The sequence below is a fragment of the Micromys minutus genome, assembly GCF_963924665.1.
Source record: "Micromys minutus genome assembly, chromosome: 4".
Lineage (NCBI taxonomy): Eukaryota > Metazoa > Chordata > Mammalia > Rodentia > Muridae > Micromys > Micromys minutus.
This window is the reverse complement of record NC_137973.1, coordinates 24,358,014-24,383,561: the sequence shown is the minus strand read 5'-3', so window position 1 is coordinate 24,383,561 and position 25,548 is coordinate 24,358,014. Positions and strand designations below refer to the sequence as shown.

General features: G+C 47.0%; 1 protein-coding gene and 1 pseudogene across 3 annotated transcripts in view; one reads left to right on the top strand and one right to left on the bottom strand.

The window, feature by feature from the left end:
- The window catches only part of LOC308419637 (nucleophosmin-like), a 506,796-nt pseudogene that overhangs the window by 349,718 nt on the left and 131,530 nt on the right, over window positions 1-25,548 (top strand). The gene's annotated exons all lie outside the window — the stretch shown is intronic.
- On the bottom strand, window positions 6,684-15,996 carry LOC308419846 (ETS translocation variant 3). Of its 2 annotated transcripts, none has more exons than XM_080915690.1 (5): window positions 15,944-15,996; window positions 14,324-14,382; window positions 13,590-13,827; window positions 12,334-12,449; window positions 6,684-7,848 (listed from the first exon to the last, which is right to left on the bottom strand). In XM_080915690.1, exons 2-5 carry the CDS (start codon window positions 14,367-14,369, stop codon window positions 6,722-6,724), a joined length of 1,527 nt encoding a protein of 508 aa, XP_080771816.1. In that variant the 5' UTR covers window positions 14,370-14,382; window positions 15,944-15,996; the 3' UTR covers window positions 6,684-6,721. The 2 variants fall into 2 exon arrangements, with proteins under 2 accessions (XP_080771816.1, XP_080771817.1); XM_080915691.1 differs by having other exon boundaries at window positions 14,324-14,379; window positions 15,944-15,987.

Genomic DNA, 25,548 nt, shown 5'->3' with positions numbered 1-25,548 from the left:
CTGTAGCTTTCCTGCCCTTTGTTTTCTTCAACACAGTAGGGACAATAGCTCACTCCAGCAGCCAGCGATTCCAGATTAACCTCTGCCCTGACCCTCTCCATCTCCCTCCTGGGAGAGAGGCCAGTGAGTTCCTGCCTCGCTGGCCTTCAGTTTTCAGGACCCAAGCTGTGAGGCTTGGCCGTGTCCAGTGGCTGTCTCTGGAGATGGAGTAAGTAGGCTTAGTGGACAGGGACAGACACCTGCTGCTGTTTGTCCTTTACCTCTGTGGTTTGGGTGGCATCCCCTGGGTTTATGGTGTGCACCCCATTGCCTGCTGACCTAATCCCTAGAGACTGGAGCTGGGTGAGAAAGTTTGGGTGGGGCTTCTGTCTCTTTTCAACACGGGACCATCACTGTTCCCCTGGGGTAGCAGCGGTGGTGTAGGGGGACTGACTGCTCCTCTGCATTCTGGGGATGCTTGGATCTGCTTTCTTTTCTTCCCAGCCTGGGGAGCCTGTCTGAGCGAGGGAGACCCCACAGGTGCTGGCCATTCCAGCAGCATTCTTGCTCAGGGCCCAACTTGACTGGAACATCCTGGACTGACACATGAGGCAAACTCAAGGTTAGCTTGCCCAGCACGTTGTCTTATTCTTGGCGGATGAGAGGGAGGAAGCATCTTCAGTGGGTAAAATGTGATAGTATGATTTCTGAAGCCAAGAACGGCTCGGGCTCCAAGCAACACTGGCTCCAAACTTCACCAAGAGAGCGCACTCTTCACTGTGCGTGTATCACAGTGCACTTTACTTCTGTCTATAAAAAGGCTGGTGGGATCCACCTCCTCTTGAGCAATGTTAAGTTGAAAGCACCAAGCCCCACAGAGGAAGAAAGGGTGAGGGTGGGACCTGCTGTTTGAATGCTAAGTGCTCCCTTGAGCATCATTTACCATCCAGGTACCAGGATGAACACAGGGAAACAGAGTCACAGAGCTCCACACTACCCGAGGTGTCTGAGCTGTTGGAATGGTAGGGGTAGGGCTAAGTTAGGAGAGCTCCTGCTCCTGGGAGGGGAGGGAAGCCAGAGCAGAGGGTTGGAGGACCCCAGGAGGCGGGGTAAGGTCCCATACCTGCCCACTTTTCTCTGTAGGTCAAAAGGCAGGTCTGTGAAGGTGGGCCAGGCACACGAAGGTGAGTTAGGTACATGGGTGTGGGCCAGAAGACCACAGAGGAAGACAAAGCAAATGGCCAGTGCAGAACAAAGACCTCTAGGCAGGGAGCACACTCACATTTTTTTTTTCTTGCTCCACGGTATTTCAGAATAAATGAAAACACAGGGGTGAGAGGTTGTCTCAGTCAATCAAGTGTATGCTGTGGCAGGAGGACCTGGGTTTGGATCTCCAGACCCGTATGAAAGTGCCTGCAACCCAGTACTGGGGAGGTGGAGACAAGAGTTGCTGGCCTGATAAATGGAGAGATGGGAAATGATTTCAGATGATTGGGGGGGTGCGGGGGAAGCCTGAAACCAGGCAGAGAAGCCAGTGAGGGGCGGGGCCTAGCGGTGGGAGGCTCTTCTAGAAAGGAGGTCACAAGGCTGTGCCTTAGCACAAACAGGACACACCTGTACCTTCCCTACCTCATCCATTTACCTTTCTGAGTCCTATTTACGCTGGTGTCTCCCATCCCAAGAGTGAAAAACATCAGTCCATCAAACATTTACCACCAAGCATCTTTAGGTCCGAGCACTGGGTGTCGGAGAAAGGGAGTCAGATGGTGCACTATCCTCACGTGCCTGTGACTGGCCGAAAGTAGGGCAAGAAGGTGCTCAGGCAGGGTGGGCCTGTGCAGTGAGGCTGGCATCCAGCTTTCCTGAAGCCCGGGACTCCCTTCTGTAGCACAGGGATGAATTCAGCTTCTAACCAGGCTGTCACAAGAGTCAGCACAGGCAGCCCTTAGAGAAAGGTTAACATGCGCTCAGTGCTTCTCTGGTTCTCGTGCTTAAGCACTGGGTCTGTGTGTCTGTGGCAAAGAATAAGCTGCTTAGAGAGAGAGGCCAGGTTCAGAGCTTCTAAACTATCCTGAAGACTACGAGGGACCACACCTAAGGCTTTTTGCTGGCTGGACTTCCAGGAGGGGTGGAGTCTCTCATTCTCTTCCCTCCGGTTCACCATCCCTCCCTGCCTCTTCATTCAGAATCCCGGCCAGCAGTCACCACTGAATGGTCAGCTTCGGCTGACAGAGCCTGCTGCCAGGGTCTCAGATCTCTGTGCACACCTTTCAGCAGCAGGGGAGCTTAAGAGAGCAGTTCTCCACTCCTCCCCAGCCCTGCCTAATGGACTACCTTCTCGAGCATATCACATTGGCAGGGCAGCGCCTCAGGCCCAATGCCTTGTGACCCTCTCTGGCTGACTCACACAGTAAACAGTAACGCTCAGCCCTGCCAGCAGAACCCAGCTCCTCTTGAGGACCCTCTCAGACCACCTGCTTGCCTTTTCACAGACACTTCATTGCCACTCCCCATCACCTTCTGGTTTTTCTTTTCCTTTTTTGAGACAGGGTTTCTTTGTGTAGCCCTGGCTGTCCTGGAACTCACTTCATAGACCAGGCTGGCCGCACACTAAGAGATTTGCCTGCCTCCCCTGGGATTAGAGGCTTACACCACAACCTGGCTGCAGAACTCTTCAAGTAAAACCTCTTCAAGTAAAACTCCAAAGGGCGAGATGAGGTTACTCATCTGTATCTTTTTCCTTGACAGGCTAAATGGCATTCAGTAATCAAAATTCCCTTCTCCAATTCTTGTCCCTGTTAGGGATTACTAAGTTTTCCTAGTTCTGGCTTGCCACGCACTTAAGAACAAATCCTAAGAAACCGATCACAGACCAGTATCTATAATTCCCACACTATCATGCCCATCACTTTTGGAATGACTTAAGCCAATGGTTTGTTCCAACTGCCATTTACTCCTTAAGCCCGGATCATTCCCACCACCTTACTGGAAACTGTGAGCCATTAGCAGCCGTGTGCTCTTCTCCTCTGGCGAGGACTCCCATGTTCAGTCTACAGATCTGTCTGGCTGACATTTTCACACAGGCAAACACATGGCTTAAAGAATCCTTGCTACAATCAGCTTTCGGGTATTTCTCCCTACTCCTGTTCCTGGGCTCGGTACCCTTCGTTCACTCATAGAAACGTACACAGAAATGTCAAGAGACCCACCCTCCACTCTGCTGGCCCCTGCAGGCCTGCAGACTTTGGCTCAGTGTTCGAGGAACAACATCAATCAATACTCAGCAAACATTTACGTACCCTTTGTTTTTAAATTTAACTTTAATTTTTGAGGTAAAATACTTTTTTTTTCTTTCGACTTCCATAACAAAATACAGAGCTATCAGATACCCCTGGAAAAAAATATGTATATTATACATATATTTCTATAACATTACATCATATATATAATATATATGCGAAAAATTTGAAGACTTTAGAAAGCAGAACATCTAAAAGGCACTGCACAATGGTGTTCAGATTCCTTATATTTTATGTACATATACACATCTTAGTCTGCTTACACAGATGCTTAGTGAAGTCATCTTCACATGTGAATGTCTCATTCACAAATCCCTGCATCACAAGTTTATAATTCAAAGAATGCCTAAATATTTTGAAACAAATTAACGCAGAACTTTTTCTAAGAAGGAACTAATTGGAACAGTTCTTTGAAGCCACATAAGAACGAACGCCTTACTACTGCTCACACAAGATAAAGCACAAACATAATTATGAAATAAATAAAAAGCAAGGGACGAACAGCTAAACGACTCTCCACTTAGCAGTGGAGTATAACTTTTTTTTTTTTTAATGCTTCTGGAAGTTTCTTGGCCTATGGGTCACTAGGGTTCCCTGCATTACTGAGCTGGGGTTCATGAAGTGCAGCTTGACATCTAGGGAAGACTCTACATGTCTCTATTTTATTTCAGAAATAAAAAAGGAGAGCTCAGCAACGCTGACGCCCCGAGAGTTTGCTGCTCTTTACAGCTAAAAAAAGCAAACTGTTTAAATAAACAAGCTCTTGATTAGTGAAATTTCAATAGATTCACACCTACAAAGTTTTACACATTTGGCACAACAAAATTTAGAGGGGGAAAAAAAAAACCCAGGGAGAGGAAGTAGGTCCAGCTTTGTCCCCCTTCACCTGGCTGCTGGACAATGGCATAGTCACAGAAGGCAAGGCCTTGTTTCACACCAAGCTGGAGGCAGGAACTGCCAGGATGGGGCTGGGAGAGAAGAACATTCTCATTCCTTTGCCCCAGGAAGTATCAGTGACACTCCATTTCCTGCTCCACTTCCTGAGCAAGCCCAAGTTCTGCTCTGCAGACAGAACCTTCCCCAGATCCAAACTCCCACTGTGTGCAGTTCCAACCAACCAAGACGTCACTGGTGGAATGGCAATCAAAGGAAACAAACAGTAAATAGTTTCATAAACGTCCAAAAGCATTTTTTCATGGAGTTCAATTTCAAGTGTAAAAGCAGTGGCTTTATTCAAATGGAAGCAGCATCTAGAATGAATTCCGGCACTTGGGTTCTAGGGGTTACAGGTATGCATCATGGATTTTCCTCTTCTCATTTTAAAGGCCCTATGTTTCTATTCCTGAGTTCACACTGATACTCACTAGCCATCCCCACTAGCAGACAACCGGTGGCCAGCTGGCCTCCCTGGTTTGATGGGCAACACCAACCAGAGAGCCCTCCTCTACCTGCTGGGCTTGCTTTCTGATCCAGAGGTCCATCAAGGTGCAGAGAAGGAAGCTGATCAACACACAAACCACCAAAGGCAGCAGGAGTGCGGAGTCCTTCGTGGCCCGACCAAAGCCTTGGTCACCAGAGACCACTCGGTCCCTTTCCTGGCCTTTCACACATGCATGGAATTCGGACCAAGTTATAGGACATTCATCAAGAAATAGCAATTGGTAGGCTCAAGTCATCCAAGTCAGCTAACATCTCCTTCACCAGTTCTAATGTCTCCTGAGCTCCTCTTGTACGTGCACTTCAGTTAAAGAAAACCAAACGAAATCAAACCCAAACACTCCATCAAAAGACAACACTCAAATGTCACTTGGTACAGAATTCTCGGCCAGGCTCAGGTGGTGGAGTGAGTTTTCACTTTGCTGCCTGAATGCCATCCCTTGCCTAGGCAGATATGGAACGGTTTCTTCTTGCTGCTCTGAGCAGCTCAGAGCACACGTGTGCACAGAGGCGATTGGCTGTCGCTGCTTTCTCTCTACCCTAGTGCTAGTGTTTTGTTTCACGCAAGATCAGTATCTTCCCATTCCTTTGAAGTTGCTGTAAGGGAATTTCCCAAGAAGAAACGACTCCTGTCGGCGAACTGTCTTTTGGTAATAGTCAACCGATCAGAACAATCTGGGGACTACAAGGCCGGCAACACACCACAGGGCAGATACCAGCTCTTTCCCTCACACCAGACCTTTAGGCATCTGGTCACTACCTTCTTACCTCAGTTTCAACAAGCAGTACTTGTGTTTACAGGTTATCATCTGCCTTTCATTCTCACAGACCCTGCTCTGTTACCACCGTTTGCAACATCAGAGGGAGTAACTATCAGTTAGGAATTCCACTTTGCCTCAACATTCCTGGGTTATCTGAACAGTGTCCATGCCCTTCACAGGTTTATGTTGACAGACCCGTATCATCTTAAAGCATGTTCATAGTTAAGGCTCGACTTAAGAAAACAGTAAGACAACCAGACACAACAGAAAAACATCTTCAACGGCGCTATCCTGCTCCTCATAAAACGTGCTCGGTCACGAGTGGTTTGGGAAGCCAAACCAACAACGGGAAAAGAAAAATGAAGACCATTTCTGTCCTTTGTTTTGTTTTTAAAGGCATTGGGTTACTTCCTCCTGCCCTCTTCTTTCTTCCCTGATCAAGAGTTTACAACTCCGCATGGCTTTTTGATAGGTGAAGAAGGTGAAAGTCCGAGAGCCTCGAAGCCAGGCTGCCTTCCCACCTCAACTCTGAAGCTGAGGGGCCAGGGGCTGGGAGTCTCCTGTGCCCTCCCTGCCCATTGTAACTGGCAGTACACTCATGTGTCTTGAAAACGTTTTCTACAAAAGGGGGGGGGGAGCCAAATGTGCGTGTGTCACCCTCCCCCCTCCCTGGGGAGAGAGATAAAGAGAGTGCATGCGTGGGAGGGAGCGTGTACACACACTCCAGTGAGGGAGAAGGGGGAGGGGATAGTAGAGAACACCATCTATATGTCCCCACTTCAGTAAGACTGCAATTAACTTTTTCTCTCCTGAAATACTCAGGTAACATGCTTAGCATTTTTCTCACCTTCCAGCCTTTTCCTTTTATCTCTCTCTCAAAGCAAAATATCCCATTATGGGCTTTCTATATGTATAAATACAATAGAAAAGACTATAGAAGCTGAACTGGGACTACAAAGTATGTGGGCCCTTACGGAGCCTGTCAGGCAGCATGAGGGAACACAAAATGGGCTCCTTCCCCCAAAGTTCAATAGCCTCCCTATGCCCTACACACCAAGAAAAAGAAAGTGTGTTCATACCCCACTTAATATACAACACAAGATACTTGTCCCATCCCCAACAGAAAAGTACAAGTCCACGCCCCAGAATTATCAAACCAGCATAACCCCACCTCCCACCCCAGAATCTTGCTACATAAATATATATTTTGATTGTAATATGAACAGCTTCCCTTCCACTGTGGTGTTAAGCATCAGCGGCAGCAGTGGCTGCTGTAGCCAGGCTCTGGGGTCCTGCCCCATTCCAGAGGAACTTGCCCGTCTTGCTGAGCTCCCGGGCTTCAGGGTCATCGTTCCACCGCCTCTTCAGCCGAAGCTTAGGGGGCATCAGGGCGTCTTCTTTCTTCTCAGGTACGCCGGGCTCCCTGGCCGACCTGTCCTCACTGTCTTCAGTCACCTCTAGGGGTTCGTCACTGGGGGCGCTAATGGATACAGAGGGGTGGGCAAACATTGTGCCTTTCCCCTCCTCTATGGTCCTGGTCTGCACGGTGTCCTCTTCCTGGGCCTGCTCCTCCTTTTCTTGGGATGACTGCCCGAGGCTGTCGGGATCCTTCTCAGTGGCCGGCTCTATCTTAATCCGAGAAGGAACAGGAGCGCCGGCAGGCACAGAGCTAGGTGTGGCCTCCTCACTGCTCTCTACCCTCTCGCGGTTCTTCCGTCCAGCAGGAGGAGGCTGCAGCTTGATAGAGAACGGGGAAGGCTCCTCAGGATGCATTTGGCACTGCAGCGGTGGGACCATGAGCCCCGGGTAACGGGGAAATGTCCGAGGGCTCAGATGGTAGTTGAACACAGAACAGGCTTGAGAGTGAAGGTAGTGTTTCATTTCCTCTGGGTTGAAGGAGAAGCAGCTGCTGCTGGGGAAGGGGCTCAGACCTGGCGAGGGACTATAGGAGAACATGGTGGGCGTCAGGGACAGGGCTGGTGAGATGGGGACATTGAGGACACCTCCGCGGCCAGGGACCGGAGAGAGAGCGAAGGGACTGTGGGGGTCAGGGTACATTGCTGGCCGACTGAAGAGAGGAAGCATGATGTCCGGCTTGCGTTTCTGGTGGCCGAGCGCTCCTCCACCAAGCGTGTTTCGAGAGGGCATGAAATCCATGCCCCTGTGCCAGTCAGAGGCCGAGCCATCCTCCAGGTCCGAGGGCTCCACCTTTCTATCAGTGCTGCCACCCGACTCAGGGCGAGAAGCACTCAGGGAGCTGGCAGAGAAGCGCCCTGGCTGAACATCACCAGTAGGAGAGTGGGTGTCTAGAGGTGGGAAATGGAACCGGGAAGAGGCTGTTGGCACTGGTGGCGCACTCTGAGGAACCACACCTGCGACGGAGAAAAGAAAAGTCGTCAGCACTGGCCACCTGGTCACTCACTATCATCAGCTTTACTTACACTAGTTATGTACATGTTAAGTGACAACAGGAAACACATAACTGCTCAGGCTGGGTGTGGTGGCTCAGGCTTGCAATCCCAGCACTCAGGGGCTAAGGTGGGAAGACTGAGCCTGTAAGGGCAGTAGCTTGGCTTTTCCATTCAGCCTAGCGTTCATGTTCCTCTGGCTTCTCACCTTACTATCCATGTGGCCCTCCTCCCCATGTGCCACGTCATCCATCTGTGAGCAGTGCTCAGGACCATACCCAACATTTCAGGGTTTAAGCAGGTGCCCACCAGACATTAGCTGGATGAGGGAACAGGTCTGAGAGCCTCTGCCTGGCAACTCTATCCTGTGTATATAGCACCTACTTCTGTCTTTACCTTCACGAGTAAGGCTTTCTCACCACCGGAATGCTGGCTGTGTTTATAAAGCAAGTGCACCTAGCAGCAGCACAGCCAAACAAAACACATGCATGTAGTCGCACTGGAAACCCAGACTCTACCTCACATAAATGGTGACAAAGTAGGACAGGGACAAGGTCCCATTTTGGTGAGACATAGATGTATGAAAAGACACTTTCTATTAAGGTTTTACCTTTACCTTAATAAAAATGGTGATAAACGACCATGATCTGAGATCCCAGACTTTCTGTAGCTACAGTCCAACAAGCCCTTAGTAATGCCATTTCCTTCTGTTCCCAAGCACTGAGAAGGAAGCTGGGAGAAAATTCATGACCCACTGCTTCCCCCCGTGCCTGAGTGCTGGCTTATAATATCATGCTTATAATCCCAGTACTCAGGAGGCTTAGGCAGGAAATCACTGTGATTTGAGGTTAGGATGGATCAAAAAGGCAGGTTCAACCGCTAAATTTCAAACTCTAAGACGAAACTACCACCATATCATATTAACTTGAAAAGCGCATAAATTCTTAACTTCCCCTAAAGGCCCTAAATTAAGGTGTAAGAAACCTGAACCTTCAGGTGCCCTAAAAGTTCCTGGGAGGAACCAGTAGCTGCTAACATGATGACGGCCAAAGAGCTCTTCATACACGAAGATAAAAAGGAAAGGGGGGAGGTGGAAACAAAGTTGGTCCAGGGGGCAATATTTCATTACACAGTCTTGGCTGGCCTAGAACTTGCTGCTAACAGAGATCCACCTGCCTGTCTTCCAAGTGCTTTTACTATCAGCAGGAGCCACTATGCCTAGCTTAATTTTAATAGTTCAAAAAAAAAAAAAAAAAAAAAAAAAAAAAAAAAACCACAAAGTTTTAAACCTAGGAAATTTAAGTACTGTTTACATATGGGCCATGTTATATATTCTATTAGAGTAACACTAAGTTTCCTGGGTGTGGCAGTGGTATTGCAGTTATGGAAAAGAACATCCTTGTTTCTGGGAGGAAAGCCATGGCACCTGCACGTTAATCTCTAGATACAAAAAGTATCTGCAAACAGAGATAAAGCACACGTGGCGATGATGTTAACCGCCAGGCGTCAGGTGGAGGGTATGCCACTGTTCTGTTCCCCATTCAGCTCTTTGTTAGGTTTCCAGTTCTCCAAAGTCAGTATCAAAAATCAGGGTGGTGGAGAGGCAAATTTGAGAGACAGGTTTAGCTTGCCCTGTCCCCACCTACTGAGAGTTAACCATTTTAAGCTAGTATCTTCTCTATCTTTCCAATGTTTTGCAAAACGTTTGGATTAGCAGCATAAACCACTATGCCTGGCTTAATTTTTAATGGCTCGAAGGGAAAAAAAAATCTAAATTCAATAATTAAAAAAATTGTAAATACCTGTTTACATTTGGGCCATAATATATACGATACACATATAATATGTATATAAGTTATAAATAGTAAGATACTACACATAGGTGTACCTTCTTGAGACAGAAACTCTTCATATAGCCAATGCTGACCTCAAACTCTTGATCCACCTGCCTCAGCCAGCTAAGTGCTGTAGGTGTGTACCACGATGTTTAGTCTCTAGAAGTACCACAACACCACTCAAATACTGAACACTCTACCCTAAAGTGTCTTTTGGGGAGCCTGGAGACATGGTCTCAGAGTAGCCCAGGTTATGGTTTATGTCAATTGACAAACAGCCAAGGGTTTGAGCTCCAGACCCTTGAACCTTATACTTTCCCAGTGCCAATAATGACGCTTGCTCTAGCCATGGTCAATTCTACCTTAAACTATTAACAACGAATAGAACAGACGTGCAGGGAAAAGCATTGTCCATACTCATGAAAGTATTATTTGGTTTTGTATTTGGCCACATATTTGTACTTGAAAACAGAAATACCAGAACAGTTTGGTACCTTGGCCCACCGACAGAGAGGGGCTCTGGCCTGCATGGTCTAAGTCACAGGACTCACTTTCCAACACACTCTCTACTTCCACACAGACCTAGACTTTATCTCTCAGCTGAACTCCTAAATTCCTGGAGGAAGAAGTTCCCCGTCCTCAGGGATTAGCACAGTGGTTCATGCATGGGTGAATCCTAATCATGACTTTAACAGTGAGATGAAGAACTGAACCTGTGTCTGTCTTTGGCTCTGCTGTCTTCATTCTTAATCCTTTGTATAGTAGCACAATATATTTTACTAGGCATAGAGGAATTCAGTCAACCAAAGTACCTCTACTAAATAGAGGTTTAATAATGTCATTTTCCTTCCTCAACATTATGCTCATCTTAAACACTTGGTCTACATGGGCAAAAATTCTCTGTAACAAAGGATTCGGTTCTTTGGTGTTACCTATACCAAGAAACCAACATCCTAAAGGGATGACTCACTGCTTTGCTTTGCCTGGGATTATTCGGCTTTTTCTGTTTTTGTATTTAGAGCTGAACCCACAGCTTTACACATGCCAGCCGGTGCTGCTCTGCGCTACAGCCACCCCGGGACCTGATCACCGTTTATGGTCACTGGTGGTTTAACAGCTTTCGGTATAAAAGGTGTGCCAGACCACTAACTACTGTTAAGTCTGCAGACCGGCAGAGTCCACAACTCCTTGCCTTAGAAAGTCAGATTACTTCCAGGGTAGATGGACATTTTATTCAAGTTGTCTAAGTGGCCGAACTTCTGGGCTTTCAACTGAAGAATGAAAATGGACCAAAGAGTAAGACCAACATGTCAGGAGCTGGAGTGCCAGGGTTTGAGGACCCACACATTCAGGACTGATGGCTGTCCATCTGGAGTCCTACTTTCTAGAGGCTCTTCTAGGGAAGAAGCCAGAGTGAGAAACAGAGGAAACAAGATTCCGGGGGCCCGGGCAGCGTTGATTTCCTAATGCAGCCCCCTTAGGCACAGGGAAAGAAAACAGGTTGTAATTAGAGGTGCATTCCAACCCCCACCCCCAAATGCATGCCCCAGGGACAGGAGGAGCAGTTACTGGAGAGATGGAACTGCACAGAGAGTAAAGCTAAAGCTGCCCTAACCTGTTATGTGTAGTAATTACACATCTACAGACGATCTGAGTATTAGATTCTCCTAGCCACACCCTCCTCTACTTTTTAAGTTTCTGCCCACCACTGAGGACTTTTCAAAATCATCATGTTTTCTTTGCATAGAATGCCACAAAAGAACAATGATAAGGCCGATCAGACACCCGTGGTCCTAGCACTTGGATGATGAGGCAGAAGATGACTGCTCTAGGCCAGGTTGACAACAGAGCAAAGTTCAAGACCAGCTGATTACACAGTGAGACCTGTCTCAAATGTTAAAAAAGTGACTCCCGAGCAGGGGGATAATTAATTTATCATCTTTTAATGCTGCCCCTGAACCAAACAAAAAAAAAAAAAAACCCCAAAGCAAAAAGAAAACACTCATCTCACAAACCACCACACCGGACACTTTTGTAAGTGGATGTGTCCTTATGGAGGGGCAGATGGAGAGGCTGTGATCTGTGACACAGGCAGTGTGCCAGGAGAGCCCTGCACTGAGGAACGGGGCTGAGCACTGCTGCACATCACCGCGAACACGTGAACTTCCCCTTCTCCGATCAAGGATGCTGTGGTTTTGATGACATTCACATGATAAGGGAGAGCATGTAGTTTCATAGAAAATCGGAAACATTTGTAGAAACAGGTTCACAGCTATGAAGCAGCCATTGGGCAAGGTGTTAAAACAGAGCCTTGAACTTAAAATTCAACATAAACGTATGGACTCATTCCCCAAAGGGAGTTTAGTGCTATCCAGGAGACTGAAAATAGTTCATATAAAAGGAAAGCAAGTAAACTAAACAAGCCTATTAAGAGTCCTGCACAGCCTATTCTCCCCTTTAGACGAGTAAAGGGGGACCTGAGGTAGTCTAAGGGATCGCTTAATTGTACTGTTTCTAAAAATCTCCTTACATGGAGAACGTCTCAGATTTAGGTTTTAAAATTTTTCTTTTAGATTTCAGAAATCTCTTCTCCATCCCAGGTGCTGTGCCTTACCACTTGAGCGAATGTTGATGAAAGGGTAGTTGGGCATCACCAGCTTGTTGAAGTTAAACTTGTAAGTAAACCTTTTCCCTTTTGTTTTATGAAGGATCCTCTTGTTGTAATAGTATCTGCAAAGGAAGAACACACAATTCAACATTTGCTACGCATGAGTAGTTACTAAGATCAATTCTGGCTCTAAGCATTGCTTACAAAAACCTCCACTATCCCTTGGTAGCCTGGCCCTGGAGTTAGGCTTTGGGGACCAAAGAGCTCAGTTTTCTCATCCAGTCTGGCTAGAGACTGACATCCCTGCTTTACAATCCCAAACACCTTCCTTGGTCTTAACCACTCACCTCATTTCTCTACAGCTTCAATCTACAGTTCGCTTCCCTCCTTCCTGCCCCACTGTGAAGTTTCTATGTCTTGCCCAGGTTGGGTCAGACAAGTCTTCTGGGAAACCTCATGGGGTCAGTCAGGAGCCCAAGGAAAAGGAAGAAACAAAGCACCGTAAACCTGTTTTATGGGAGCGAGCGGGACATGACATGATCTGGAAAGCACCGCCACCCTGGCCTGCTGCACCTTTACTGTGGCACACGTAGGATGCAGGAGGCTCCAGCAAAGATTTGACTGCACAGATTTTACACTACTGAGGATGGAGAGAGACAGGGAACAGCCACCTCCCTGGACTCTTTGACCTGGCTTCTGTTAATCGGCAGACATCATAAACTACCTGCCGGACCCTTGAGGACTAAAGAGTTGTAAAACTGAAAAGCTGACAGAGAAGAGAGAATGAGAGAACTCAGTGTGTTCATTCTTTGGACCTGCTGGAGCAACCCAGCCTGACCACGGAGGCTGCGGCTCTGGTGCGGGAGCAGCTGGGTTCAGAGCCACTCAGCAAGCCTCCTGTCGAACTTGGTTTTTCCCTTCTCACTTCTTCTATAGCAGAGCCTACAGCAAAGAAATGGTAGGAATTTCCCAACAGGGAAGTCTACACTAATCCTCTGGATTATCAGTGAGTCCGAGTCCACGTTTCGCCATGTATTCTTCCCCACTACAAGGCAGAACCAGCTGTCAGGAGCCAGTGCCAGACACACTGGAACTCCCGCCCACGCCCTTCACCTCTTGTGCCACTCAGACCCGACACCTCTCTGCTCACACTTTCAAGTCACACATCACTCTCGAAGTGCAGCCCTTCATCACCTGATACCTTTTCAGATAACAGTCCCAACTTTGTTAATGCCACACATCTGGGGGCTCGTCCCTCTCACCTGAGGGCCCGGCTCAGCTTGTCATAGTTCATCTGTGGTTTGCACTTCCTGCGGCCCCAGAGGCGAGCCACTTCATCTGGATCCTTGATGACAAACTCCCCGTACTCTCCCTGCTGCCAGGCGATGACATGGCGGAACTCTTCCTTCTGCAGCAGCTCCAGGATGAAGTGCCACAGCTGGATCTGCCGGGAGCCTGGTGACGACTCGGCTTTGTAGGCCCAATCCGGAAACTGATACCCTTATGTGTGAAAAGGGCGAGATCAAAGTAGCTGGGAGCTAGGTACAAACATGCCAGTACCCCCACCTTCACATTCCAAGGCTCACAATCTCTAGAGTACTTTGCAAACACACCTTTCCAGTCAGCCAGGCTCACCATGAAGAGAGGACAGGAAAGGATGGAGAAAGCACCCCTGCTTGGGGCAGTCACTGAAATCTAATACAAGTTGGGCAGCAGTACCTAGATACCCTAATTCATTACCTTCCCATAAGTTACCTCCTCTACAAGACAATACTAAAAGGACCCAAAGATAAACTAATGTTTTAGGAACATATGACAGAAAGCACCTTATCCCTCCCAACACTAAAACGTGCAATAAATGTGTGTGGGCTGCACAAGCTACATATTAGACCATGAGGCCTTCAGTCCCGGTCTAGCATTTGTTAACTAAGCCCAAGTGGGGAGAACAGGAACCACTAAGGGACATTCCAGATCTATCAGATGAACTTCGGCTCACCTCCACCTCCTTCTGGCTTTTCCACGATGCTACAGCCTGCTTTCATTTTCGCCCTCCTGCTGAGAGAGACAAGTCACACTATTATTTTGAGATGTTATGAATTATCTAATTATGGCTTTTGGTGGGGGGTACACTTCTACCCCCCCAACATCCTTCTTTCTGCCTTTACGTCTTTTCAAAGCGTTCTTTTGCCTTTCAAACATGTCACCTCTAAAGTAGTAATCCTCATGTCCTCAAATGATGGTCCTCAGGCCATTAGCCTCAAAAGCTGTAATTATCTCTCACCTGACTTTAGCCACAAAGTATAAACACTGTCCTTAATATTTGCTTTCTTCCTTGTGACCAACCAACCCTCCGACATAAGAGGAAAGGGAACAGTGAAACAAGTCCAAAAAGGCAGCAAAAATCAAGGCACAGTTTGTTTTCTGTTAGTAGACGAGCCCAGATGCCAAGATACACAAGCCTGAGTTCACCCAGATACACCAACTTAAAGAGTGAGGGGAAGATCCAAATCCCCTATCTGATTTTCAGTATTTCCCGAATTATGGAGAAGGAGAAGGACAGCATCTTCCAGTCAGAAACGGGGCTCACCTTCCAACAATATTCTGAGATTCAGAAAGTAAACATGTCCTGCGTACAGCCACTCTATACAAGAAACGTGTCACTTTCTTAAAATTTCGTGGGAAAGGCCATCTATTTACAGGGAAATAAAGAGGATAAAGCAGGTACTCCGGATCGCCTGGCCAGTGGAGGAAGGCATCTTGCTAGGATCTGAACTCATTCCATGCAGATTTATCGTTCCTCAATAAATTTCCTGTTCCTAGCAGCAGACAGCTTTGTGTCAGTCCTTCGGCGAAGAGGAGGAAACAGGCCGAGCATGACGGAGGAGCAGAGACCTGACTGACTCTCATTACTCTGCAGGGTGGACAGCCCTCGGCACTGACAAGAGCAGGTCTGGAGCAATCGCAGGTGCTTCAGAGGCCCCGGGGTGGGGTGGGACAAATTCCTAATCTTGGAAATTTCATTTAATCTAGAATTCCTCTAGGTGTTCTGCATTTTCTTTCCCGACAAAACCATCAAGCAGAACAGTAAGTTTCAGCCCGTGACAACCCTAGGGATCAAGGAGCTGATAAATGGCTTAAGGAAAAAGGCAACAGACAAGACAGTGGCACACACAGGATATACACATGTAAGAAGGCACCAGGGCTGGGCAGAGCTTCCTCTCCCATTTCCGTGATGATGGGGTTGAAGAAAAACACCGATTTCTCCAAGGCTCCGGGAAACTGTCCGGGACTAACTCCTACACTGCGCTGTCGGATCGCAGGGCCTTTTCCCTGCTCCAGAACACCCTTCAGCCTGGTGGCTGCGGGCTCGCGCTGGGCGACGCCCGAGCCGGACACCCTCATCTCGATCCCCCGGCCCCCGACATGCCCATCAAGCCCCTCGGAGCCCGCAGGCGCGTCTGCAGGTGTTCGTGACTCCCCGAGGGCGCTCGGTCACCCTCCCGGCCTCCGGCGACGCTCGCCGCTCCCGCCCGTCCGCAGCGGCTCCCGCGGCCGCCCTCATCCGCGTCCCTTCCGTCCTGACCGCGCGGGCCGCGGCCGCCGACGCCAGCCTCACCTCTCCGGCGCCGTCCGTCTCCACTCGGGCTCCTCCGCGGCAGCTCGGGCTCCTCCTCATCCACCCAGAAGGAAGTGACTCCGCGGCGGCTTTCGTCACTTCCACTCTGGGCCAGGGTGGGAGGGGGCGGTGTCGTGAGCCGCACCGCTTCCGCCCGGAGGGTACCGGTGCCCCTCTGCGGCTCGGAGGCCGCGGGGCTGGACCCTTATGCCGAGGGAGGAGGGCTCTTCGGCACCGCCGGGAGCACCGAAGCTTCAGAGGCACGCGCGACGTTGGCCTTTCCTCCCTGCGCAGCCCTGGAGAATGTGATGTTTCCTTGCACGGCTTCATTTTAGTCCCGATCTGCCTCGTCCAAGTGTTACAGCGTGCACGACTTTGCCATTCAGACATCACCCCCACCCCCTCTTCCCGATTAAGCAATTACCATTTTTGTCCGAAACAGAGTTTGTTCAAGAGTTAGTGATAGGGATGTGAAATCGGCTTCCATAATTCCAAATGGTTCCCAGCTCTAGTTTTCACTCCAGAGGCAAGAGTTGGGTTCAGTAAAGGTTAAGTGAATGAGAGTAAAAAGTGGGGGAAGAGTTGGGGAGGCGAAGATGAGAGGCGGAATTGAAGTCTTTATCAATTGCGTAGCAACTGCTTTGTGCAATCACCTTTTCCTCCTGTGAATGACACAGAACTTGGGAGTATTACCTGTTTTCAAAGGTTGGTTTCTAGTTTTGGATATGCGTGTTAGCATCTTCGCAGGCTGGCCGATGAATTTGTAATCATCCTGTGCTGTATTAGGATTGTAGGCATATAACCACCACAACCGGCCTTCTGGTTTCTACTACTCAGTTTTGTTTGTTTTGAGACAGGTCTTAACTATGCATCTCTGACTGTCCTAAAAAGCACTGTGTAGACCCTGGTTGTCCTCGAACTCACAGAGATCTGCTTGCCTCTTGTCTTGCACTTGCTGGGATCCTAGATATGTGCCACTATGCAAGACTAACAGTTGATCGTTCTTGAGTCATTGATAAATTCAGTACTCAATATGGCCCAAGGTTGCCTTACCTGTTTAAAAAGGAAGAAATAATTGTGTTGGTGAGATCAAGCTTCCCCCTCCACCCCTTCTAGTTTGAAAGTCAATAAAATGAACAAAATTTAAATGCCACTGAGAGGATTAGAAACATGAGCACTTTGAGTGTAGAAATGCTTTATAATGCTTTCCATCTTCTGTGCAGTCTTTTTCTATGTTTGGTTCTACAAAATGCCAGAGTGTAGCTGAACCAGTGGTTCTCAACCTGTGGGTCGCGACCCCTTAAGTACCCTCCCCCCCAATCTTTAAACCTATTTACATTATTGTTCATATCAGTAGCAAAATTACAATTATGAAATAGGAACGGAAAAAATTTATGGTTGGGGTCACCGCAACATGAGGAACTGTTATTAAAGGAGTTGCAGCCGTAGGAAGGCCAAGAACCACTGATCTAAATGAACAATATATTTCAGTCCTCTTGCCTTCAACTATTGGTTGACTTTGTTACCTTGGTTAAGTGGCCAATCCCTCTTCGGTTTGAACGCAGCACCCTATGGAGTATACCTGGGGACACTTATAGATGTTTAGTGGTATCTTATTACGTAGGAGATACTATAGGTATTTCACTGATACATTTAAGGTGTGAACACAATATGGATGACTTAGGATGGCACAGTATAAATACATTACATGGTTAGATGGTGACAGACAGAATGATCTTAAGTCTGATAAGAATCCTCAAAGTCTCACACCATTCATGCAAATCTTAGTCATTGTCAACTTCGAAACCAAGGGGATCAGAATGAGTGGTTTCTTCAGAAACTGAGGTTCCCAACCTTCAGATAATGGTTTGGGTGGGCGTGGCTAGTGCCAGATATAATCAAGGACTAGTAGCCAGAGCATGGGGACGCTTTCTGTATATGTTCTTACCCACTCCTCTACGGTAGGGCTTTTCCTGTGGCTATTTCTCTAATGAGGGTCACGGGGGATGGATAAATGCACTTGACCCAGATGAACTGGTCTCAGTGTTTGGCTGGAGTCTGAATTGGTATCTTGAGAAATGTTTATATCACAGCAGATTTCAAGAGTTTTTATTCTGAGAACTTAGTCAATCGCCTGAAACGTAACAGGTGAATTTAGCTTTAGCTTTGATAAAGCAAATTGGACAATATGAAGGTTTGTGTAAACCAGTTGTTCACTAGGAATCTTAACAGTGTGGCAGAACCTGGGAGGGATGTGGGGGGCGAGATTGGAATGGTTTGGGGACTTCCTGCTTAGTTTACCAAGGTCCCTATCTACCATATTCACCACGGCATGGCTGCTGTCAGCATCTGTTTCAAACAGGCTTTTACAAGTTGAAGATTCTTTGTGCTCTTGAAATGAGGAGAACATGTACCTTCTACAAGTATGGGCGTGGAAACACTCAGATATAGCCTAGTAGTCAAGTTATCTTGTAATCACTCTTGAATTTCCAGTTGCTCAAAGCAACTTTGCCACTGCCTTCCTCCCCCTCCCCACCCCATATTTGTAATTGTCCCACATCTAGGATAAGGTTCAGTTCTAAGCCACTGCATTCCCAAAATTCCATTCTTACTAAAATACAGCTATTCTCTGATTTCTAATCGTAAAGGGGAAGAGCAGGGTATAGTGGCACATGACTGTAATTCCAACCACTTTGGGAGGTAGCGGAGGATCAGAAGTTCAAGGCCAGCATCCATACAGGAAGTTTGTTTGTGGATGGTCTGAGCGACATGAGACCTTGTCTCAAAAATAAAATAAAATAAAACAAAGTGAAACGAAACAAAGAGGAAATTCTCCAACTATATTTTTCTTCTAGCAACCCCTCCTGGACTGGAACCCTTTTCCTACTTCCAGCTTGCATTACTTATCTGTTCCCATTTTTTTCCCCTATAGGTTTCCATATCCTGACCCTACCTGAAAATGTATATAATAAAATTCTCTCCTGTCTACTCTTGCAGAAGGCTACATATTCCAAGGACTTGTATAATGCACACACTTCTTCCTAAAGTGTTTGTCCTAGATTGCAGGCCACCACATAGGGTCCATCCCTTCACTATGAGCACCCAATGATGCCACTTCTTCTTTGCTGCCAGGTGGAGGTGCTGGTGAATGTGCCTTCACCCACTTCTTGAAAGTCTATCCCCTCCACAAGGTGTATCCTCCCTGAACTTGGATTTCTAAGACCCAGGCTTCTGTCCCTGTTCTGTGTTTGCTCACTGTTCTCTGACTACACATTATTAACTTCCCCTGAGTTTCCACCTCCTCCTGCCTAAGAGGGGACACTCTTGAGTTCTTGGCAAGGACAGTGTAATAGCATTCCTAAACTCTGAATCATGATTACTTTTACTGCCATCTCTGATACCACACTATTCTTGATATCAAGAGCTCGAATTTGACAGCAGTTATCACATAGCTTTACAAGTTTTGAGTAGTTTCAGTGTTTTAAACTTGGTTTATCATCCAGTGAGAAAAATGTTTGTTCCCAGAATTCAGGCTTGTGCATTTCTTATTTTCCGATGCCTATCCTCGGATGACACATGTTAGTTACTCTCTGTTTCGGTTTCTCCATCAAATGATTATGCTAAGTTGTTCTGGGGGCAGGGGAATGGGATATACTCAGTTGGTAGAGTGCTTGTCTGTTAAACACAAAACTCAGGTTAGCTCCCCAGCACTGCATAATGAGTGTGCTGGCTCGCACTAATCCCAGCACTTGGGAGATAGAAGATCAAGAGTTGAAGATCTTCTTCCTCTACATACTGAATTTGAAATTAGCCTGGTGTACACAAAGCCCTGAGCAAATGAATAAATTCCAGGAAGAAAAAAAATTACTAAAACATTATTGACATGGATGAAATCAAAGACAGAAAGGCTGATATGAAATTGGTGTGTTTACACCTGTAATACCTTGGTATGCTCCTCAGTAAAGGGAAGATAAATTATAGAATAAACTTGGACTAGATGTTATTTGCATCTAGAGTAGCTTGTAAGATGAGTTTTGTGTTGTTTTGTTTTGTTTTCTTCCCCCATCAACTTAAGGTCATTGTGAGGATAGAGGAATTAATGTCGATAACATGATTGGGGATCCCCAGTTAAAAGGTTAAGTGGGTCCAAAGCAGAAGTAACCTTTGCTCCAGGTTACAGCCAAGCCAGAAGGAGTGGAGAGCTCGGCTGTTTATTTGCAATGACTTGGGGACTCAAGGACTCTCCGGGATTCTACATCCATCATAGTCCACAAATACCCTGGCCTCTCATTTCCCCTTTTTACATCTTAGTTCCCCTTCGGATCAGCACAGTGCAGAGGGTAGTGAGAGAGAAATCATGAGGAGCAGGATGGGAGAACAGGATCTACACAAGGAAATGACCGCTCAGGCTATTTTGGCTTTGCTTTATTCCTGGCAGCTCAGGAGAAAGATTCCCCCGCCGGAACCTTTGGTTGTCAGTCTAACATGTTTCCAGGGGCTAGCTTCTTCCTGGAAGCCCATGGAAGTTAGTGAGAGCAAAGGGCTACCTTGTGGTCGGAACTGATCTAGATTGGGTTTTCCAAGACCTGGCATTTGTTTTCCAAGCCCTGACCTGCTCACTACACAAACGTTTGAGATTTTAATATTTATTCACTGTTCATAGCTGGACCTCATTCTCTTCTTTTTATAACTCTCGGGGTCACTTGCCATCTGGGAAGGACAGGGATTTTGTTTATCTCTTTCTCTGGTATAATAGCCTATAAAACAATAGGCGCTGCAGTAGAAACATGAGGTCATAGTCTAGTAAACACCAGCAACTGCCACAAGTGATGCCTCCCAGGAAGTTACTCAAAGTCTGTCGCCCTCATACTGTAGATACTTTGTTGTAAGAATTGCCTGTGTATGTCCCAGGGTCTTGGAGATGAGTGAACCTCAACACCATCTCTTTAGCCTCTCTCATCCAGTGCCACCATCTCCTTTTCAAACCCTCACAATAATGTGAAGTCCATCACTTAACTGACAACTTAGTCCACGGTTTTCCACTGTAAAATGTGTCATACCTACAAAAGAAAGCATAAAAATGCATGGTGGGCCATGGGAAAACCATAGTACAATGAAAGATTTCAACTCCTACCACAAGCCAAAGAATAGGCGTTACTTTGCCTTAGAACTCTCCAGCCCAGATCTCTAAAGTTCACTGAAGAGCTGATCACCATAAACATCGTAGAAAGTCTTATCTCATATGAGCTGACACGTGTCATTTTTAATCATGACATTCAGTTCTGGGCTCCGGCACTGCATGGTTAAATGTATTGCTTCTCTCATTTGATATCCCTCAGCTATTTGCAGACAGCTATTATATTGGAGTTGCCAAAAGAAACATCCTTAGTTGCCTTCCCTTTCAGATGCGGCCTCCTGGACTGGCTGGTTTTGTGTCAACTTGACACAAGCTGGAGTTATCATAGAGAAGGTTGAGGAAATGCCTCCATGAGATCCAGCTGTGAGGCATTTTCTCAACTAGTGATCAATGGGGAGGGCCCAGCCCATTGTGGGTGGTGCCATCCCTGGCCCAGCCCATTGTGGGTGGTGCCATCCCTGGGCTGGTAGACCTGGGTTCTATAAGAAAGCAGGCCGAGCAAACTAGGGGAGCAAGGCAGTAAGCAACATCCCTCCATGGCCTCTGCATCAGCTCCTGCTTCCTGACCTGCTTGAGTTTCAGTCCTGACTTCCTTTGGTGATGAACAGCAATGTGGAAGTGTAAGCTGAATAAACCCTTTCCTCCCCAACTTGCTTCTTGGTCATGTTGTTTGTGAAGGAATAGAAACCCCAACTAAGACACCTCCATAACAAAACACAGCCCTCCATAGACCTGGACTGACCAGCTAGTTACAGAGCGAAGCTGTTCCCCTTTTGATTTGGACACTTAAAAAATTATAAACAGGTGCTGTTGGATAAGAATAACTGTTTCGGAGGCACCAAACGTTGCTGAGTTGCTAGCCATATCCCCCTGGCTTCCATAGACGGACTGCTAATTCAGAGTTCTTCTGTTAAGTAGCCTCCAGCCCCAGACAACAGATTATGTATTAATTACATGAATTCCCACCTGTTTATCTTGTTGATTTCGTTCTGCTATTTATTCCAGATTATCCCCTTCATCTTGATTATTAGAATGTATTATTTTGCAATTTACTAATACACTTGCAGTAACATGAAAACAACTTCTACAGAATCTATTCAGATACCAACATTACACTATTCTGAATGCACTCAAATATTTTCTAAATGACTCAAAAGTCACTGTGCCTTTGATCTGTGTGATGTCAATTAGCAGCATTCCAGGTAATGGGGTTGCAGATAGCAATGCGCTTAGTGTGCGAGAGAATCAAAGCCACAAAATCAGAGAACAGACTATATAGAGTAGCACATACCTGCACCCCCAGCACTTGGGAGGAGGCAAGGATTAGGAGTTCAAAGTCATTCTTGACAGCATAGAGTTTGAAACCAGCCTGGGCTACATAAGATCTTGAAGGGAAGCGGAGGGGGAAGGGAGGGGATGAGGAGAGGGAGGGGCAGAGAACATCAAAGTAAAACTAGTGATTATGTTGGCATTGAACAGAGGGGAGCAAGTTCATGCACAGCAGTGGGGCATCATAAGAAACTGGGAAACTATCATGCTTTGGCAATAATCCCAACAACAGAATTTCTAGATACAGGTATTGCCAGGATATTTTCCCCTCAACAATAGTTTATTATAATGGGGTTGGCTAATGTGCTTGCATTAATGAGTTGAAACCTAGTTTATTGGTATAGTTAAAAAAAAAAAAAACATCATTATAGTACCAGGTTACATATTTTTTTTTCCAGCAAAATTCTGAGCTACCAATGCCTTAAAGAAAGAAGGAAAAAGTCACAACTTGTTAGGAAAACACCCTAGCATGCAATTCCTTCTCCTGGCTGTTAGGAAAACCCTTGGGGCCCAGGGAACAGGCAGGGCTAGAGCATGAATACGTACAAGTACCATCTTGTCAGCTCTGTGATACAAACATTGGTTACAGACCAAGTTGTCTCCTGCCCCTGCATGCTGCCATACTGGTCCAGAATGCTACTAGTTTTCTCTTAAGTTACTCACAGAAAATGTTTTGCCCTGAGACAGCCTCTGAGGCCCTCACACACTAATTGAACCTGAATGTTTTAATTGAACCTCATTATTTCAACTGTGCGAGGGAGGAAGAGTCCTTTGGGTCTGAAATAGGGTGAGAGGAGACTGAACTCTCAGTTGCAAAGCTTGTCTCATGGTGCCAAAATACACTGCCTCTGGGAACCTGGTTACTTATAGTGACTCTGAGTTTCTGCCTCCTTGGCTTCTCATTTATCTGTGTGATTTATGCCTCAGCTGTCTGAGTCCTGTCCCTCTGATGCAAAGAGAAGCGTGACTTTTCTGGAAATCACCAGCCTCTCTAACACTGGGGTTAGGTGGTCAGAATTTAGGGAACCACCATCAGATCAGTCACCCCCACAACTAATGCTGTTCATTAATTAGGTGCTTTTATTCTCCTCTGTTCTGTAGAATTACCAAAGATGAACTATGTGTGGTTTTGTGGAGCAAACGCAGCGCATGCTAGGTGGAAGCCAGCAGTTCTCTGAGTATCTGGAATGTCCTGTCACGCTTCTGAGCCAAACTCAAGTACCAAGTCAGGTAGATTCACTTCATGTTGATTTGCTCTCAGCACGACAGCCTTAAGACTATTAGCCGGTCATCCGGATCATTCTTTATTACAAATAGAAACGGATACTGTCTAGCACCCACCTCTGTGAGCACTAGCAAGACTAGGGGACAGGGTTTTCTAGAAACCCTAACTTCTTAGGTCATATTACTTAACACATTTTTACACCTTAACTCATTCACCCACAATCAGTTTACAAAGATTCATACAGCGATGCAGGTTCAGGGGAGACTGAGCTCACAGAACTCGATTGTAATAGCAGTTTCGTCAGCAGTGCACCCCACAATTACTCAAAGGTATGATCCACAGACTGTGCAAGCCAAACATACCAACAACATTTAATGCTGCGATCAAATATAACGCAAACAGGTTCATCTAGTTCGTTAAATTCTATTTGTTTATTCCTTCTGTGGGTAAAGTGGTTGAACACTGACTTTGAACCAGGCACTGTGCTGGCCAGGAGGGGTACTCAGATGGCTGGAGCACTCTGCTTCAGAGAGCAAGTGGGAGAGGTGCATGTGACCTGCTAACACTGGAGTAACACTAAGCAGACAGCTCCACCAGCACAGGAGCACTGTCTGGCAAGACCGACGGGTAGCTCACCCTGTGACCCTTCCCACCGATCCCTGATCCCCATTCCCCAGTGTGGACAAGCTTTCAAAGGAAAGGGCAGGCGATTAGATCCCGTTCTGCCAGTCTACTGGAAGGTTCTAGGAAAGACCTTCTACCTGAAAAGACATCCCAGAGAAGACCCCTATTAGGGAATCTTTGTCATGGCTGAATTGTGTGGCCCCCAAGTTCATATATTTAAGTCCCAAGTCACAGCACTTCAGAATGTGACTAGTAAGATGTGCAAGGAGGTAATTAGGTTAAAGTGAGGCCATTAGGCTAGGCTCTGATCCAATGTAACTGGATTCGTACAAGAACAGGGCATTTAGACATTACAGAGAGAGGGAGAGAGAGAGAGGAGGGAGAGAGAGGGGTAAGGCGGGGGGCAAGCACCTATCAGGCAGGGAGGGAAGCTTCAGAAGAAACCAACCCTGCCCTGCCAACATCCTGTACTACAGACATCTTGCAGAGGGCCAGTAGGATTTTAGAGGTGCTATAACCTAGAACTGTGACATCACCACACCAACCCTGGATCCATCTCCCTCTAAGCTTCTTGTGAGGAGAACCCACCCCTACCCCTGTGCTCAGCTGCTCTGCTCTGGGAGTTACAACATGAATGTCCTAGTTGATACAGAGCAAGCCCAAGGGCACGGCATTACTATGAAGACATCAAGAAGGCGTGCCCGGATTAAAAAAATATACTCAGGGATTTAGAGACGTGCTGAAAGCAAAGGCTAGATAAAGAGTGTTTTAACCAGAGGCCGCTAGACTCAGGGGAGAAGCGTATGAGCCTCGGCATTGCAGAAGCCCCTGTATGGATCAGGGAATGGCAAGACAGACTGGCCGAGGAAGGGGTCAGGGGTTGGGTGCTGGAGTGAGGAACGGGGCCTTGGTACCCACAGGATTAGTCACAATGGTGTGAACAGAAGATACTTTTAAGGTCAAAACCGAAGGCAGAGAGACCTGCTGAGAGTGTGATGAGCATGGGGAGGTGGAGAGACCAGAGGAGAATCCGGGCAGTACACCGGACACGGAAGTGCTGGCAGAGATCGGCAGGCCCCATGCAGGCCCCACGCTGCCGCCACACATCGGCACCCCGCCAGCTCTGTGGGTTAGGGGTAATCGGTAAAGGTTGGAAATTTATAAAACGCGTGCTACCAGAAAGCTGAACTTTATCCCAAATGTCAAACTTGGCTTTCTATTCTTAATATAAAAAGTACTAACTACTTCCCTATCTTTTTTTTTTTTTTTAACAGTTTGCCAGACAGAGAC

What these genes read in the sequence shown, in the direction of transcription:
- LOC308419846 (XM_080915690.1), bottom strand. Translation starts at nt 14,369, where the DNA reads ATGAAAGCAGGCTGTAGCATCGTGGAAAAGCCAGAAGGAGGTGGAG. An exon ending in AAAGCCAGAAGGAGGTGGAG is followed by an intron (nt 13,828 to 14,323) that starts GTGAGCCGAAGT and finishes TTCACACATAAG; the next exon opens with GGTATCAGTTTCCGGATTGG. An exon ending in AAGCTGAGCCGGGCCCTCAG is followed by an intron (nt 12,450 to 13,589) that starts GTGAGAGGGACG and finishes CTTCCTTTGCAG; the next exon opens with ATACTATTACAACAAGAGGA.